Below are 18669 nucleotides of genomic sequence, written 5' to 3'. Positions count from 1 at the left end.
ATTCTGTATTTTAATTCCAAAATTGGCTGCAATTAGGTGTGGGGGGAAAATATTGGTGTCGGCATCGGTTATGGTCCAAATGAGATGTTAAATATAGGAAAAAATCCCATATCATGCTGCTAGTTAATATCGCGTGGTTTTATCTTCTATTGAGGTGGCTCTCAAACTAATTTTTAGTTCCCCCTTTTTCTTATTTCAGAATCCAAGCACCCCCTTTGTCCGACTACAACATTTTGCTTAGAAAACTGTTTGAAAACAACTACAGAGCATAATGATGGAATTAACTAGTGATAACACACATTTTAAAGAATCCCATTTTGTAAATAAGAAACCCTATTTAGTCAATGAAAACAATAGAAATCAATCTATTCAGAAGCCACTAAATCTGTGTTTTTCAACCTTTGGGTCAATACCCCTGTGGGGTCGTCTTTAGTTTAAATAGGGTTACCTGAAATTTCAGAAAAATTCAAATGGATTTTTGAAATTTTGAAGTTATTCTTTTTTTTTTTTATGAAAACACACAATCTTAAACAACTGTTTTTCTATATTTTCACTTTTTGAAATATAAATGTAGTTCAACTAAAATGCAGTTGAAAAAATGATCTGAGCTCAAACATGATCAAAATCTAATTCTCAATATCACAATGGGGTCACAATCCAAAAAAAGTTGGGAAACACTGATTTAGAGGGTAAGAAAATGAGAAATCTTATGAAATCTGTATGAAATCTTTAAGTTTCAACATGCAACACTTTATTTCGCTTAATTTATATAATTGTTTCATTTTCATTACATTTCATAGAAAATTATCATCTTACTATTTTACTAGCTACAACAAACAACTTTTAACTGATCGTATAACATGTAACATTTGTAAAATGAAACAATTATGTCATATTTTACGGAAATCTATATATTATATATAACATATCACAAACCATACAGCAAATCTGCAGCATTTAAAAATATTGGTCACGCTGTTTCAGTGAAAATAAACATTTAAAGATGGTTAATTTGATACTAACTCTTTATCACGTGAAGAAGTATTTAACTCTACTAAGTACGTTCTACATCTGTCATCTGTATTTATCTGTGAGTTTGAATCCTGGAAAGTTAATCAGATTTTAGATGGAGCTCAATAGTGACTAGAGCTCCAGAGGGCCCCTCACATGGTTCATGTGGGCTACCTGGGGCCCGCGGGCACCATGTTGGTGACCCCTGGTCTAAATAAAGTGAAGCTGTAAACATTTAGCATTTAAGAAATGCTTTTCTAACTGGTAGCTTTTTGGATTATTCAGTACCTATGAAGTAGCTCACAGTTTCAGAAAGGTTGGTGACCCCTGATTTAGACTGACACAGTACTTTATTTGTTCATTTTCCTCTCACTCTCTCTTTCTCAAGTACCCCCTGTAGTGCCATTGCGTACCGCTAAGGCAGGGGTCTGCAACCTTTACTCTCAAAGGAACAATTTTGCTTCATCTCACCTGGATTAAAGTCCTCCTGGAGCCAAAAAAATACCTTCTTATAAAAGACAATACAGTGAATTAAATTCTGTACAGTTACAATTACATAGAATATAGTTTGATTTCATATGATTTATATTGATCATGTAAATGGCACCTTAAAAAAAGTTTAAAAATAAATAAATAAATTGACATCAAGAAATAAAACAGTATCTTGCATCGTCAAAGACTTACGCATCTCAGTTTACATTAACACACTGTTAAATATTTATTTTATTTTTTAAGTTAATATATTTGAAAGGCTACAAAAAGTAACATGAGTTTGCTAACACATGATCATGTGGTCAACACATGCTAATTGCTTGCCACACATAAAGCACGCATATTTAACTGGCACATTGACGGTTAAATTAATCTGTTCCCACTCAATTAAAATCTCTAAGTCATAAATTTAATTTGTCATTAATCATTAATTGCCTCTGTAAAAAATAAACAAATAAATATTTATTTCAATAGTTTTTTTTTTTTTTTTTAAAGCTATAGGGAGCCATTGCATAAGAGTCAAAGAGCCACATTAGGCTCCAGACCCCTGCCCTAAGGGTACACGTACCCCCATTTGAGAAACCCAGTTCTAGTGTGTGTGAGAGTGAGTATGGTCAGCCAGCTGTGCCACGCCACAGATGCAGTGGTTAAGCTAGTTACTGTGTGTTTATTAATAGACTCATTATAATGATTAACATTGGTTGACGTGTTACTGTGTCACTACAGGTCACGCCCATTAAAGTCCTCCCACTTCCTCAGAGAAATCAACCTCCACCTCTTTCACAGGAAAAATGGCGAACACTCTGCTGCGGCAGGCGATGCAGCTTTTCACCAGAAACCAGGGAGCACTGGGCCGTAATCCCAGTGTGAAACCATCAAACATATCCAGGACCATTCAGAGTCGGACAGCTGTGTCATCTACATCTGGAGCAATCCTACCAAAACCCGACAAAGTGAGTTTAATGCTCCGCTTCAGCCATAACCAGGAATATGTACAGAAAAGGGAGGTACAAGTGTATGACCGACACCAGTCCTGACGAATAGAAAAACAAGTAATATTCTGTTCAGCCAATGGTTGTGTGTTCACACCACTGCTAGACACTTCAAGGAAGTAATTAGCTCCAATTCTTTCATTACATTTTGATCCAAAACGACGGTTCATGTTGGTATGGTTCAGTTTAAAAGATATATATAATTAGGATGTCTATGTCAGATGATCCTATATAAGTGTAAACACAGTTAGCTTTTTGCTTTTCTGTCCAGAGGTGACGTTAAAAATAATGAGTTTACGGTTTTCCGATGATCTGTGAGGCAGTGAATGCACCTCAGAATCTGATCCGGATCATCTTTAGATATGAAAGTAAACAACCCATAGATCAGGCATGGGCCACGAACACGTGATTTTATCTGATCAGAGGGACACCTGATCAATAATCATGTCAGCATTAGAATAATGATCAATGAGAGCATTAACACACAGAGGGGGAAAGGGTTTTTGTCAGTTTTTTTGTCAATTTGTGTTCTTGGTGTAAATTTGTGCATTTTTTTTTTTGTCATTTTCTGCATTTCTGTTGCCGATTTATGCATTTTTGGGTGACTTTCTGTATTTTTGCTGTTTTCAGTCTTTTCATCTAATTTTGTGAACAGTTTTTGTGTCTTTGGAGGTATTCTGTAATGTATTTTTGTGGTCATTTTGTTTGTGTAAGTGGTGGTTGTTTCTGTCTTTTTTGTCATTTTATGTTTTACTCGTCATTTTGCATATTTTTGCAATTTATTTTTGTGTGAATTTGTGTACTTTGTGTATTATGTTGGGCTTAATATTCCTTCCAACTTCTTGAATAATGATTTTTTTGCGAATTAGACTGAGGGCTTAGGGCTGCCAGTTGCCCATGCCTGCCATAGAGCATGTTGTTCTAATATAAATGACATTTTTGCCTCATTTTTTGATGAGTTAAAATGGTAAAAACCACAAAGTGCTGTGTGTACAAACATTTCAGTATCATCTAAAGAAGACGTAGCAAAACAGTCACAAATAACATGGGAGACAAGAACAGGAGAACTGTAAAATACAGGCTGTACTCTAGTGTGTTATTATTCAGCCTGGGCATGAAGGTGTGCTGTGATATCTGACACCACGAGACCTCAGAGCCTTTCAGAGTCATTCCCTGTTTCAACACACCTTTATTGTAAGGAGAGCCAGGTTTGTTATCAGACACTCCCCCATGACACACCCTCACATTCAGTGAGGTGTAGCCACCCATGACCCTCTCACTGGTTCAGTGGCCTTTTGTCCACTGTAGACTGGGAATATACTGCTAGAGCCTTGGACACACCTCCACAGTTTGGCCCTGTCAGAGTCATCACTCAAATGTTTGACTGTCTTTTCCTGCTTCTGACACCCATGGTCCAGATGATCCATCCATTAGCTCGTCACTCCTGTTCCTGGAGTGGAAACCTATCCCTGGCGTTAGCTGTAATCCCATCTGACTCAGAATGGAAGGCAGGATACACTCTGTATAGATCCCAGTCCATCACATAGACATATGTGACACAAAGAGAGAGAGTCCACACACAGTGAATTTAGAAACTCTAGAGAACCTCCATGAATACAAGGATTTGATGCTTTCTGTGCCTCATTGATGACAGGATTTTTTTTTTTTTTTTTTTAATAATCTACTAAAATTTTAAGTAATGCACTGTTTTATTCAAAGTGTATTTTATATATTTACATTTAAGTGTTACCAGGGATTTTTAAAAAGTCTTAAAGGGCGTTAAAATACACAAGTCTAAAAATAAGGGCTTAATTGTCATTAAAATGTCTTAAATCAATGTTTCAAAAGCCTTACAGTTTAACACAAAATAAGCATGACTTTATGATTGTAATTGGTTTCACATTTCAAAATAAATGTTACCATTCATTTTTTAGATAATGTATAAATATGTGAAAATGTAAATTTAACCAAAAATTGCCTGTCCAACAATTTTTCTTCATGGCTTTTCTAAATGTTATTTATTTATTTATTTTTGTTGTTTTATAGATTTCTGGCTATTTTTGTAGTCATCTTGTGTTTTTGGAGTGATTTAGATTTTTTTTGTCTATTTTTTGGTGTGTTTTACTGTCATTTTGTGTATTTATATTTTATATTTATTTTTATGTTTACTTTGGGGGCTGCCACATCTGCACTAGACACTAGAAGAAGAAAAATTGACCCTAACCCTATGTAATTGATGTTTTTTCCCCCAATTATGTTTGCTGTGAAGTTGGTCTTAATAATTTCAAATGGTAATAAAAAGTCTTGACTTTAATTGGACTAAAAATGTAAGAACCTTAGTTACATTTACACATACACACAACTGATACATAATATATTTAAAATTACATTACATATCATTGTAAGGCAAATCAGCTGTTTGTGCTATTCCCTTCCATTTTTGCCATGACAATAAAGTAGTAAAATAAGCCATTAAAGCCACTTACACTTCTTACTGTGGTAACACTGCAGAAAGGTTTAAATCATTTCTGTAAAACAGTGCTAGACTTACTGTAAATAATTCAATATAGCACGTGAGTTAAAGACATAAAGCTGCAGTGGTTCCTTGTGATGGTAAAGCTCGACCTCCAGTGGCATGAGTTGACACGTGAATGACATTGAAAGCGACTTGGGTCCACATTTGATATAATTACACACTTGAACATGTTTAAACTGTAATCTGAAAGGGAGAAAGAAATCCCTGTCTGGTTTGCTTTTCTAGACAAAAATCAAGCATTTGTCTTTAAATTTATTGAGGTTATTTTTCTGGGTTTTCTAATTTATTTATTTTATTAAATTGTAGGATATTCTTACGCTTAAGGTAAAATGTTGTAATCCATTGCTAAATAATACATGGGATGGTTTTGCTCATGCAAACTGATGCTAACTGTTGTTCTCTGTTTGAGTAGTAAAACTTGATCAAGTCTTTTTTATCATTCCACATTACAAAATAACTAAATAAATGTTGATTACGGATTGGTATTGGCCGATTCGCCTGGCAGTGATATCGGTAGGGCTGGGCAATGTATCGAGATTCAAGATATATCGAGTTTTCCGTTTTGGCGGTATAGACAATGATGATATCGGCTCTATATCGATATACTGTTTTTTTATTGAAATACTCGTTTTAGGAGTCACTGCTTTTACTACTTCTCAGAACAGTTACATGTATTGCTGAGTGCATCCTAACACGGACCTTTAGCTAAACAAGCCACACTACAGAACTCACTCACACGTGCTGTCCCCTATTGGAGAAAAAGCCAAAAGTGTGACATATTGTGCAGCTGTTTGTTAATAAATGTGCCTGTGTGGCATTTTGCACAGCAAATTTAAACCAGAATTGTCTTTCTGGTCGGACTGTATTTAAATCAAAAATATTGAGATTTATATCATATACTGCATCAGCATTTTGAGAAAAAAACATTGAAATATGAGTTTTGGTTTTTATCGCCCAGCCCTAGATATCAGTATTGTATGGGATGTGAAGAAGTTGTATCAGGACATCTCTAGTGAATACTTCATTTCTCTTTTCAAGGACCAAATAAAGAAGCTAATATCCTCAGGGAGACCGTGAGACCTCACCATAACCTCTGTGTTTTTGTCCATTTCTATTTTTGCAGACGCCGTTTGGTCTGATCCGCATGACTATAGTGGTGGTGCCTTTCCTGTATGTGGGAACTCTTATCAGCAAGAATTTTGCCGCTCTCCTGGAGGAGCATGACATCTTTGTCCCTGAAGATGATGACGACGACGATTAAGCTGGCCTCAGAACACAAGTGGTAAAGTATCTTATGCTGCATGTTAAATGGTGATGTTTACTGTCAGAGCTGTACTGATTGTCTGTGTTTTTTGACTACAGGGCGCTTTGCAATATTTCATGAGAGCAAATAAGTTGGCACAGGGGTGATGAAAATAGAGAACTTTGACGTCCAAAAACATCCCTCTACGTCCATCCGTCTCCATCATCTGTGTCCTGATATCTTCCCGACTAAAACTAACTTTTTCAGAATTCACATATCTTGTGAGGCAATCAAAACCTATTTTAATGCCCTCACTCTTGCTCACATGTACTGTGTATCAATTCAATAAACATATGAGAAAACAAATGAGTCATTGTCTTTATGTTGATGATCATTGTTGGACCCACTCACTGCTTAAAACACTTCATTTTTAGTGGATGTCAGACAGGGCTGTTGCTTTGTCAATAGGGGTGTTGAAAAAAAAAAATTTGATTTGGCGATATATTGCGATATTACGTTGCGCAATTCTCGGATTGATTCACAATGCATCTATATCGATTTTTTTTTTTTTGTAAATTTTTTTCATTTATTTTTTTACCTTTATTTAACCAGGAAAGTCTTTTCCACTACAGGAGACATTGTAACTGCACAAAGAAGTGCACTGAAACCTGAGCATGTTGACCTGCTTGTGTTTTTTCAACAAAATCTAAAAAGAAAGTACTAACTTTCTGCATTTATTTATTGTTCTAGGCATATACCTCAGTTAAGTTACACTAAAGTCATGTTGCACTAAAGTCTAAGTTGGTTTAAAAGCCACAGGCAGATTGTATGTTATTTTTTTTTATTTTAGGTTGTTGGCACATGGCATGTTAAAGCCAATGTTTTGAGTGTAAAATATGCCAATAAAATATCTTTCATATCATCATGAAGGTGTACAAATTTACAGATTAGTTGCTTCTTAAGTTATATATTTAAAAAAAAAAAAAAAAAATGCAATAATCGCCTTATACCTTAATATCGAGATATACCGTATCGTGACCTATGTATCGGGATACGAATCATATCGCCAGATGCCAGACACTGTTATTTGTCAGTATCAAATGTGTAAATGGTAAGGTAATCTTGGCTTTTATTCTTTGTTTTGAAGCTTGTTTGTTTCTAGTCAGGTTTGTCTTGCTCCCTGCTGAAACGCAGCATTGTTCAGTTTAGAGTTCTCAGTGATGGAATGCGTCGCCAGCTGACTCCACCCCTTTGCGTTGCTCCGCCCCATCTCAGCCTCTTCATAGCGCTCTCACGCTGCTCGTTTCTCCTAAAATAAAAGCAAACATGGCCAAAGTCAGTTTGTTGCCATTGCAACTACTTGCAGCAGTGATGTTTGTACTTTCCGCAGTGCATGGTTTCAGATTGTAAACTGTACCTTGATGAGAGATTGCACCTCATTTTGTAAGGAGTTGACTTCTTTTTTTAGATGCTGAACCTCATTTTCCTTTGAACTCAACAGTTTCTGAAAAGGACGAATCTGATGATTACACAATGCAAATTAAAGCTGATAAAATGGAGAGGAAATGAAAGGCATGCTTTCTTATAAAGGATTTAAGACGTACATTCTCGTCATAAAGACTTCAAATTCCACAAGAAAACCAAATAAGATTATTTAAACTGAAAATGTGTTATATTTTGGACATGGGGACACATGCGGCCCTTGTAATTTTGTGCGGTGCCAAAAGAAGACGCATAATGACTCCAGAATTACACAAAATAAAAATCAACTTTACGCAAAAGGACTCCAAAACAAACAAAATTACAGAAAAATACACAGACAACAAAAAATATTTTTTTAAAAATGCCCCCATCATACAAAACGACTCCAGAAATACACAAAAGTATACAAAATATACCAAACAAAAAGAGCAAAAAAAAAATATATATATATATATATATATATACACATATGAATGATGACAATAGTCAGTGATTTGGAAACAAACAGTAGTTTTGCCAGCAGGTGGCGCTAGGAACTAGTCAGACACTGGAATGACGGTGATAAAAATGTCATCTGGGAGTAAGCTTCTATTACTGAAGTTCATATTTATTTTATTTATTTACTGTGACATTTTTGTGGTTCTTTTCCATTTTTAATCTAAATACCTCCAGTTCGGATGCAGTGCCCTCAGCGTTGCCATGGGATACCTCAGCTGACCTCTGACCTGTGATGAAATATCGCATCCGGCTGATCTCCTCTGCCAGTTTGGTCTTAAGCTCCTACAAAAGACATGTGGAGCTCAAACTGTAAGCTAGTCAGCTCATCTATCGTTCTTCTTGGTCGTATCATTGAAAAGCAGAGGAAACATTCAGAAACCTGGTTTTCTCTCCGAAGATGCTCGAGCTCTCTGTCCCTGCAGCTGAACTCAGCATTTTGGCTCTTTCCGTGCTGTTCACGGCGGCTCAGCTCCAAACACCTCTGAGAGTAGCTTTCTGACAGCTCATCCAACTCATTCTGCAAGGCGTCCGCTCCCACCCTGCTGTTCAAAATCTAGAGTAAACTTTACTGTGTTTTCATGCAAAGGAATCAGGGTCAAGTGCAGATATGTCTTCAAATAATGGTAAATATGGGAGTAAAAACGCATCTTTACAGCTATTTTAAAGGACATATACTTCACAAAGTGTTTAATAGTTGTCAGGTCAAGATTAAAATACCAATAAAGCATAAAAAAAGATCACAATTGCAATGTTAAATACATGATTAATTAGCTGCTCTTTAAAAGATTCTACAGTGCGTAAGTCCTCAGCTTTGAAGAACAACAGTGTCAGCAGCCTTAACTCTCCTATTATCCTCAAAAACAGCTTGGGGTCAAATTGACCCCCAGAGGAACACAAATGCATGCAATATTTGTTCAGCACATTTAAAAAATATCATAATTTTTTTTCTTAATCAATTGTACCCATTGAAGTAGGAAAAGTCATGGAATGTGTCAAAATAAAGTTAATTATTAACTAATTCAAACATTGAATGTGGTCAAATTGACCTAAAGAATAATAGGAGGGTTAAAAGTACAGTCCTGTCTGTTATTAAGTCTTACTTAAAACTTAGACTTAGATGACCTCAGTGTCAGACTGGAGACATAAAGGCTACATCAACTCAACTCAACATATGAGCAGGGGCGTGGCCACGAAAATGAGGAGGAAACCAGTACAAAGAGTTGTAACTGAATTTGTCATCTGTAATATGAATGTATGGCTGAAATGAACTTACACGTGTCCAGTGGAGGAAGAATCAGTGATTCCAGCGTTAGTCGACCTCCTCGCTTTCTGCACCTCTCTGTCCAGTTCCCCCCTGTGTGCTGCTCTCAATGCCTCTAACGCTGCAATAAACACTAAGTTAACTTTTATTAATAGACTGGAGGATTTATTCGAGAAAAAGATGGATTGCGCTGATGCTTGTTGATTATCTAAAACAACATTCATTCATCCTTAATGAGGGGAGAAGAAATAATGTTCAGGGAGAACTCATGGATTAAAAGGCTTTGATTTCAACCCACAAGTCACACCAATTTGTTGTGCTTATTTTTTGTGAATATTTTGAGGTTTAGAGATGAAACCTTATTGAGAACTGTTTTTAGGATGGGAGCTGCTTCCTTCCTTCACCTTTAGCAGCTGCTCGACTCTCCTCCTGCAGCATCCTGTCCTTCTCCTTTTCCAGCTCCTCTAACTCCTTGGCATGTTTCTCCTGCAGCTCCTGCAGTGCGTTCCTGTGGGCCACTTCCATGGCCTGTAGTCTGGCCCTGCAGGGGGCCCCAGGGCCACATGGGCTGTCCACCTCAATGCCCAGGGCTGCATGCTCCTTCTTTATGGTCTCCACCTGCTTTCGCAGAGAGGTGGCCTATGGGATAGATTTACAGCACAGGGAGAAAGTAGAATGCATCACTCACTGATTATTATTTGTCTTTCTTCCATTGGTTTGCACTCTACTCACTACGTTTTATGCATGTTAATCAACGACTTACTTCTTTCTGTAGAGCTTCTGCTGCACTAGTTTGACCGTTTTGAAGGCCATTTTTTGACAGAGGGCCTTGTTTTAAGTCTGTTACATCAGCTTTAGAGTCTCTGACTGGCTCCTGGGCCTCTTCTGGGTTCAAGTGATAAGACATGGACCTTACTAGGTGCTCTGAAGTCTGTTCGGTGCTTGAGTTCTCCTGGGCCTGTGCTCCAATGAGAGACTGTGGGCTCATGTCCCGGAACGACAACGTCTCAAGTTCGACCCACTTCCGTGTGACCTCAGAGTCCATGGCGTCAATTACAGGCACAGGCACATTCCCCTTTTTCAGCTCCATGGAGTCCCACCTGCTCCCCATTTCACTAAAGGTGACGCCCTCCTCAAACCACCTGTTCCTCTCCTCCAGCCGTTTGGCCTGCTCGCGGTCCCAGCCCTCCCCTTCTTCTCTCTGACAGGCTGGATACGCGTCTGAACCCACCTCTGCTGCTGATGTTTGGTGGGAGAAGTTCTCCGTTGTGGTGGAGTTGGAAGTGGCAGGTTCATGGCTGCGGTCTCTGAAGCTGAACTGAGCAGGTGGTTGGCATGACAACGCTCTCCTGGGCAGAGGGTCTTCTTTCTCACTGCCTTCATCTGATTGGCTGAGAGCAGAGTATGGGAAACACAGTAAGATAAGGTTTCACAATCGAGGACAGAAAGGAGGGAAAGACATCATTGCAGGTGAACCACCCAACCACAACATTTCTTTAAACGAGTTTGAACACACCAATGTTTTGCCTTTTAGCTTTGATCACGTCAGATGTGCTTAATTATTTTCTCTGAAAGCGAAATGATTGAATGCAAACACTGACAGATTTTTCCAACACCAATTCAATTCGATTTTTAACCGCAGGAACTTTCATCAACTTAAATGGTACCTGGAGTGGAAATGCAGTGTTTTTTCAAAATAAACAAAATATGTGGACATTTTTAAAACACATTTAGTACTTTTTTTTCAATGATCTCATAGCTGAAAATACAATGAATGAGATGCAGCAATGTTTGGCCAGATATGACATCAAGTCGTAGATTCCTATGCAATTTGTTTATTAGGTCCCACCTGATTTACCTGGTTTTCTTTCTTAGTTAGGTTTATGTAGGGCTTTTCTTCTCATTTTTCTATTTTTTTTACATTTTGTTTTACTACTGTAGATAACACAAGGATGTGTGTTGGAGCTGCTTCTGATGTGTCGTATGCTTTTATTGGAAAATGGACAACACAAGTAAGTAGGATAGAGAATGGGGAGAGGGACGAGTCAGGGAGGACATTGAAGTGATTTAATCTAGAGAAGTACATTTAAGACAGTTTTAACCACAATTTCTGACCATATTTTTTTTTTTTACCTGCAATCCAAAATAATGTTAAAGAATTACACTACTTCTTATTTTAGTCACAAAATAGCACTTGGAATCTTTATTCTAAGACACATTCTTCCTCTTGTTATTTTCACTGCAGAAAATATTGATTAGTTATGTTTTATATATATCATACATATTGTCCTTGTGTAATTGTTGTCTCATCATCTATGCCTGCGTATGCTATAGGTTCATAGGGGATGCTGGAGCTTATCCCTGCAGACATTGGGCGTAAGGCTGCAAAACTCTGATTATGATGCTTATCTATAGCAGGGCTTGACAGAGATACGTTTGGGCGACCAGCAGAATTTGAACTTATACAGTTAATGCAGTGGTTCCCAAACGGTGTGCCGCGGCACACTGGTGTGCCGTGAGGCAAGTCCGGGTGTACCGTGGGATTTTGAGACAACCATTCATTTATTGCAATATACAGCTACACAAAAATAATTATTCTTTAATTAACTTCTTTATATGCACTCATTTCATAATACAGAGGCAAACTCTATACCTAAATTGTTTATGAAATATTTTGTTGATAAATATTTCATGAGTAATATAGCTGTCTTTGTCACATTTTATTTGGCATTAGTAAATAATTAAGCGCATTTACAGATATTGTACATGCTAAGAATGATAATACGTGTTATAAAGGCTATTTTGCACAATAGGTGTGCCTTCAGATATTTACTTGTCCTTTGGTGTACCATGGCCACTAAAAGTTTGGGAACCACTGTTTTTCTTCTTACTCTTCTTTTACAATTAACAATTTAGCAAAAAATGAGGCACATGAGGTACATTTTAAAAAGTTATAATGGCTCTTATATGTGGCTTTGTTTGACATTTCAATTTCTGTAAATTATTCATTAAGGTGTTTTATTTTACTTTGAGAGAAATGATATAAAACAATGTTTTTCTCTTTTTGAGATCAGTGTAAGTCAGACTCACTGCGAGTTGTTCGGGATCGCCTGCTTCAGTAACTTCACCCAATTCCTGCGAATCCTGGACGTCATTGCAGTAAATGTGAACACTGCTCTTTTTGTCTGTGTGTGATCAAAGGGGGCACACACACACACACACGCACGCACACGCGCGCACACAGTTCAAGCCTCTAATCTGTCATCAGCTCACTGAGAAGAACACAAAAAGTGGACAAAGTCATACTTGCAACTGGAGTCCATAGTTTTTGTCAACGTCACAATCGGACACATTCACACATGTGTTCAAGTCAATCTCTCCATCCAGGTCATCTGACTGCAGCAAGACAAAAAAAGCAGTTTTCTGGATCTTTACCCAAAGTGATGTTGAAATGAAATCAAGGAATGTTTTAGTGCGGAGTATTGGGTCATACCTCCTCAGCTTCTGAGTCTCTGTAGAACCTCAGTGAAGTCTCACTCAGAACAAACCAGTGTTTTCTCCACTGAGACATTAAAAGTAAGTATGGTAAGTAAGTAAATTCATTTAGAAGTATCAAAGTTAGATGTTCAGAAGTACACATTTACCTTGCCATGCTCATCAAGTCTGGACATCCACCCCTTTAGGTTGCACCATCTGTGATAAACGTATAAAGAGTTGGAAAGTGTATTTCTGTGGCGTGTGACTCCCTTTAAAAGACAAAACCAATGGAAGTAAAAACCTTCCGGACCAAGAACTAATTTACCATGATTTTCCCAGTGGGAACACTCACCATGTTTGATATTCAGTGTTGGAAGAGGGAAGACATAAACAAATAAAAAATAAAGAATCAGAGCAGTGTGTTGTCAAAGGCTTTAAATTTACAGTTAAAGTAACTAACTGGTTAGTTGTAAACAATAATTTTGACAACTAACAGGAACAGAGCACTTTTTCATTGATAACCATTACTTCAGTGAGCTTGGCACAACAGAAATTCAAAGTAACAACTAAGGCCTAAATATGCTCAGGTTTACTTGCTTGTGGTCATTCATTTAACAGATTCGTCCTCACACATTTACCAACAAGCTACTTTTTAACGGATCCTTACCTGCATCTGTGAGCACTCAGCAGGCGCGTGCTGCTCCATCACAGAAGATCTGTGCTTTCCACTCTGTGAAGACTTTCACATACAAACAGATTATGTGTAACATCAAATGTGTAGCATTTCTCCAGAGAAAAGTGTTTCTTACCTGTTTGTGAAGGGATGCTACCGAATGCCTTCGCGATGTTCTTCCGTTCTCTGAGTCTCTACATTTCTCTCTTCTGTCTCTTCCTCTTTCCCGGCCTCTACCTCGCTCGTCAGGCTCAAACCTGGAACTGGAAATGTCTGTTTCATCCTGATACCTTAGGCGATAAATGACACATTACATGGCAATGTAAAAAAAAAAACACAATTCACTTTTCAATCCAATTTTGTATTTCATTTTAAATGCTGTTGCAAAGATGTTCTTTTAATGGCTGTGTCTGGGGAAACACCTGATGCAGGTTTAGCCAGATTTATTTAAAACAGAGTGAGGCTCTGTGTCACTGCTATAAAGATCTTGTCCTAATAACATATACTACAGTATAGGCTACTATCAACCTGTATGTCCTGAGACTCTGATTCCTGCACGGGCTGGGGCTCTGGTTCCTCCATCTCAGTCCTGGAGGCTCCTCCTCTGACTCCAGTAGGATTTTTGGAATATCAGCGATCAAAAGGTAGTCTTCCAGTGTCATCCCGACCTTAGGTTAAAGAAATACTGTATATGGTCAAAGCTAAAATTAATGTACACTTTCATTATACATAATAAATAAAGGTGATATTTAGTGATGATGCTTTAAACCTCCAATACTCCAAGTAAATGAAAGCATGAGGCAGAAAACATGATGCAGGGTGCAAACCTCCACCAAGCACCAAATATCCTCTTTGCAGACATTGGCAATTATCTGGATCAGTGATCCTGATCATTGTACCATGATCATTCATCATTTAATAACGATATATTAGCTCCAAATCATAAAAAATTAATATATGAATCGCAATGAAATTTGTATTTGGATCCAATCTGGATGAAACTCGTTGGGGTAATTGAGGAACCATCTCGACCTAACTCAATTTCATAAAGATAAGTTAATTATGAACCAAGATATAATTTTTGAAATTGCACCAATGATGAGAGATAAGGATTTTCTGATTAATAAAACTGATCCAGAATCAGTATGATCAGTGTGGAATTTTCCATGGTGTAAAATCTGTCTTTGATAAAAATGTTGTCAAAATCAGTTGAGTACTTTTGACATAATCCTACTAACAGACAAACAAACATAGAGTTTGTGCAAATGTTCATGACAGCTTGTCCAGACTTAACTTAAAAAAAAAAAAAACCATTTCTCTGGTGTTATATCTGAAAACAACATAAGTACTGAACGTACCTCCTCGGCCTCAACTGCAGTCTTTGGAGGTTCAGAGACCAGCAAAGCATCCATACCTCGTCTAAAACTGCTACTGCTTCTGTCACCGCTGACCTTAGCATTCCTGTTAACAGTTTCTGTGACTGCAGTTTGTGACATTGATCCACCAAGAAGCTGTGAATCAGCACCTCGCCTTGATGAAGAAGATCCAGGTGAGACTGGGAGACTGAGTAAAGAGTGAGAAGAACCCTGTGATGAAGCATGTCGGGGACTGGATCCAGGTGGTCTTTGTTGAGTTTGGCTAGGTCTTCTGTGTCCATTCCTTGATGGCGATAGTTCTCGACTGTTGCAAGTATGAGTGTTAGCCAAGCTATTGATGGTAGTTCTGGTTTGGGGGGATGCTAATTGGGACCCTTCGTATGAGTGTTTCTGAACAGTTGAGGAACAGCGACGAGAGATTGACTCCAGATTTCTATACAGTATCTCAGAGTCTAAGCTGTGTTTGTGTGAAGCCTGAGATGGACTCCTTGACTCCCGGCTGCAGCCTTTTTGGAGATCATATTCCCCATTTTGTAAAAGCAAAGAATTTTGGCGCTTTTGGGAAACAGTGCCCCTTGAGGGGGAGGCAGTGCGAGAAGTAATGGACCTCTTGTGAGCTGGACTGGACCTTCCTGATGTTTGACGAGAGGTGACATGGGAAGGAAGCTGTGAGGAGCTGTGAGATAACGTCTGAGCAGAATATCTAGATCTAGAGCTCCCTCTTTGAAGAGCTGTGGGAGTTTCAGTCTTGTAGCGTTCTGGGCTCACCGAGTTATGACGTGTCGGAGAATTCGTCTCTGAGTCAGTTCCTCGCCTGAAGTTGGAGTGGTACGTGTACCTCTGTGGGGATTCACTTCTCCAACTGTCCTGCAAGTACGTCTCTGTGTTCCTTCTTTGGGAGGGCGTACCAAGGCTGACGTTACGATAAGGAACGCAGGCTTTGGGCTCTGGAAGGTAGTTGCTTGGGAGAGGATGTCCCCTCTCGTAATAACGAAATGTTCGCTGGGTGACCTCCTCCGTCTGTTGATTGCCATTACATCGTCTTTCTGGAGAGAAGTATCCACTCTCCTGTCCTCTAAATCCCCTGGTCTCTAAAAACATCAAACATACAGAAAATCACCTGCAGCCTCTGTGAATCAGGATCCTGCTTATGACGGTTGGTTGCTAGGGTTAGCATATTTATCAGACCTGATGCATGGCGAGATCGATCTCTGTCTCTCCTTTCATCCATCCAGGGCCTTTCACAACTTCTTGGAGTTGATGAGTCCAGTTGACTTGTCTCACTTTGGGGCACACCGTGTTCCACCAAGCTGTCTGAACAGTCCAACTGTTGTGGAGAGCTGAAAAATGTTTCACTCAGTTGAATACACAAATTAAATTAACCAACAACTATAGCTCATGCACAAATGGGAATATTTTTTTGAAGAATTACATGGTGATGACATGATTTTGTTTTCATCTTAGCCGGGCATGAACTGTCAGTCTCTGTTTTTGTGTTGTAGATACTCTAATAATAATAATAATAATAATAGTGCATCAATTTCACATAGCGCTTTTTTGAACACTCAAAGTCACTTTACAGAATTAAGGGATTGTTCTTTCACTCCACACTTAGTGGTGGTAAACTACTATTGTTGCCACAGCTGCCCTGGGGCAGACTGACAGAAGCGAGGCTTCCATAGTGCGCCATTGGCCTCTCCGACCACCACCAACACTCACACACACACTACATTCATACTAGGCAATGTGGGTGAAGTGCCTTGCCCAAGGACACAATGACAGATACCACTGGGGTGACTGCCTCCCCACTGTGGCACCTGGAATTCTAAGTGGTCTCCCATCCAACTACTAACCAGGCCCAGCTGCTTAGCTTCCGAGATCTAACGGGATCGGGCAATGACAGGCTGGTATGGCCACTCTACAACACAAAAGATGAGACTGACAGTTCATGCACTTTTTGTACTTTAAAGAAGAAAAATGGTTAATTGTCATTGTTATAAAAACTCATACCAAGAGTCAACAATATAAGTGTACCCAGAGTTTCCAACTGCAATTATTTTTGGGTTTTTTTCCCATTCCAAAAAAATATTGTATCTTTATTGTTAGCCCATTATCGACTATCATATCATATCTTGAACTTATCTATTGGCCCACCAGTCATTAAAAAAACTTCCAAACATATTGGTTGATTTGTTTGGAAAAAGAGTAGGGAATTACCATTTTTGTAAAGTCACGAGAGAAACTTGAATAAGACATTAGACTGGCTTTGCACTTTTACCCAATAGTCTCTGTGAAACATCTGGGCCAACCAAAATAAAAGTGATCCACCAGCACCATAAACCCTTGTTTTATCAAGCCATTGAACATGAACTTTGCCCTTGACGAGCTCTCAGATGGAGAATATTTATTCCTAAAATCAGGCTACAGTATATCTTCACCTGGGTTGTATGTCAGTGTCACAGATATTAAGTTCCCACTCAGGACTCAGGCTGTGCACTAGACTCCACTCGTAGGTCCAACCACCGCTGACGTCATCACTACTGCCACTTGTCGTCACCTCAGATGGTGGTCGATGATCATCATCATCTGCATCCTGTATTTTAGAAACCAATAAAAAATATTCTGTATAATAAGTTATATTGTTTATTTTGTTAACTGATTTTTTTTTTGTAGTAGGCATTTCTATCTACAGTTTGCCGCTGTAGATATCTCTGAAATGTTAACATAGTTTGTTTCCATGAAGAAATAAAGTCACCTATACGTCATTAAGATACTGTGTGGAATTTGATGTAATAACTATGTCATAGTTTACACACCATACATTTTTAAGAACAAGCAACTCAAAGTAAAACAAAATGAGTTATGTATTACATATAGTCATTTCAAGTTTAAGCATTGAGACACATTTGACTTACTGTGGCTGCCTGCTGTCACCTTGTTTATTCTGCTTTGCTGCTATTCTTCTGTCCTTCCCTCTCTGCTCGTTCTGCTTAAGCCAATGCTTTTAGATCACACAGGACGTAACTTAAGCTAGCCTCAGGTCACACTCATCATTATTTCATTGCTCCAGTGCTTTTGCATCTTCAGACCCGCCCACTACGTCATTTTCATTGGTCTTTCAATGCTATCTTGAATTCCTACCCAGACAATAGCACAAAAAGCACTACAAATGTTGAGGATTTGTTTTCTGTCACTAATACGAACTATAAAGTCTAGCATCATACCTTTACCTTTTAACAAAAGCAAACTCTAAGGGATATCTGACAGTCGGACAGTGTAACAGTGTTTGCATTTTCCATATTGGCATATTAGATTACAAACTGCATCCCATTCCCAAAGGATTACAAGGAGTTTTTAATCATTTATGTTCCTCTCTCTTTTATGCAGTTTTACTTTTTGATCCTGTCATGAAGTCAAAACAAAGACGGAAATACTGTAAGTTTGACTCTTGTGACCGAAAAGGATCTAAGGTGGACCTTATAAAGGTTTAACTGTTAATACTATGTATTCAACCAAACCATTGCACAACACTGAGACACTAAATGAAGTCTTTTGAATGAAATTAGTGTGTATAAATATTGCGAACTCAGCAATGAATTTAGAGCCGTTTCTGGCTATGTACCGTCTA

General features: G+C 38.3%; 2 protein-coding genes and 1 pseudogene across 3 annotated transcripts; 1 reads left to right on the top strand and 2 right to left on the bottom strand.

Annotated features, from left to right (window-relative positions):
- Nucleotides 1-2259: 2259 nt before the first annotated feature.
- On the top strand, nucleotides 2260-6640 carry smdt1b (single-pass membrane protein with aspartate-rich tail 1b). The gene is made up of 3 exons (XM_028454480.1): nucleotides 2260-2456; nucleotides 6155-6313; nucleotides 6394-6640. The coding sequence occupies exons 1-2, from the start codon at nucleotides 2295-2297 to the stop codon at nucleotides 6290-6292; spliced, it is 300 nt and encodes a 99-aa protein (XP_028310281.1). The 5' UTR covers nucleotides 2260-2294; the 3' UTR covers nucleotides 6293-6313; nucleotides 6394-6640.
- Nucleotides 6641-7347: 707 nt separating this feature from the next.
- On the bottom strand, nucleotides 7348-18032 carry LOC114466565 (TRIO and F-actin-binding protein-like). 2 transcript variants are annotated; one of them, XM_028452095.1, is made up of 18 exons: nucleotides 17957-18032; nucleotides 17480-17634; nucleotides 16230-16381; nucleotides 15024-16132; nucleotides 14194-14333; nucleotides 13802-13955; nucleotides 13660-13731; nucleotides 13160-13192; nucleotides 13009-13077; nucleotides 12822-12911; nucleotides 12606-12700; nucleotides 10279-10906; nucleotides 9920-10154; nucleotides 9528-9636; nucleotides 8634-8796; nucleotides 8423-8536; nucleotides 7692-7778; nucleotides 7348-7583 (listed from the first exon to the last, which is right to left on the bottom strand). In XM_028452095.1, the coding sequence occupies exons 3-18, from the start codon at nucleotides 16270-16272 to the stop codon at nucleotides 7566-7568; spliced, it is 3159 nt and encodes a 1052-aa protein (XP_028307896.1). In that variant the 5' UTR covers nucleotides 16273-16381; nucleotides 17480-17634; nucleotides 17957-18032; the 3' UTR covers nucleotides 7348-7565. The 2 variants fall into 2 exon arrangements, with proteins under 2 accessions (XP_028307896.1, XP_028307906.1); XM_028452105.1 differs by having other exon boundaries at nucleotides 10747-10906.
- LOC114472726 (uncharacterized) lies at nucleotides 16847-16962 on the bottom strand (annotated as a pseudogene).
- Nucleotides 18033-18669: the final 637 nt, after the last annotated feature.

Source organism: Gouania willdenowi, chromosome 1, assembly GCF_900634775.1.
Source record: "Gouania willdenowi chromosome 1, fGouWil2.1, whole genome shotgun sequence".
NCBI classification, from domain to species: domain Eukaryota; kingdom Metazoa; phylum Chordata; class Actinopteri; order Blenniiformes; family Gobiesocidae; genus Gouania; species Gouania willdenowi.
This window is presented reverse-complemented; position numbering and strand designations above follow the sequence as displayed.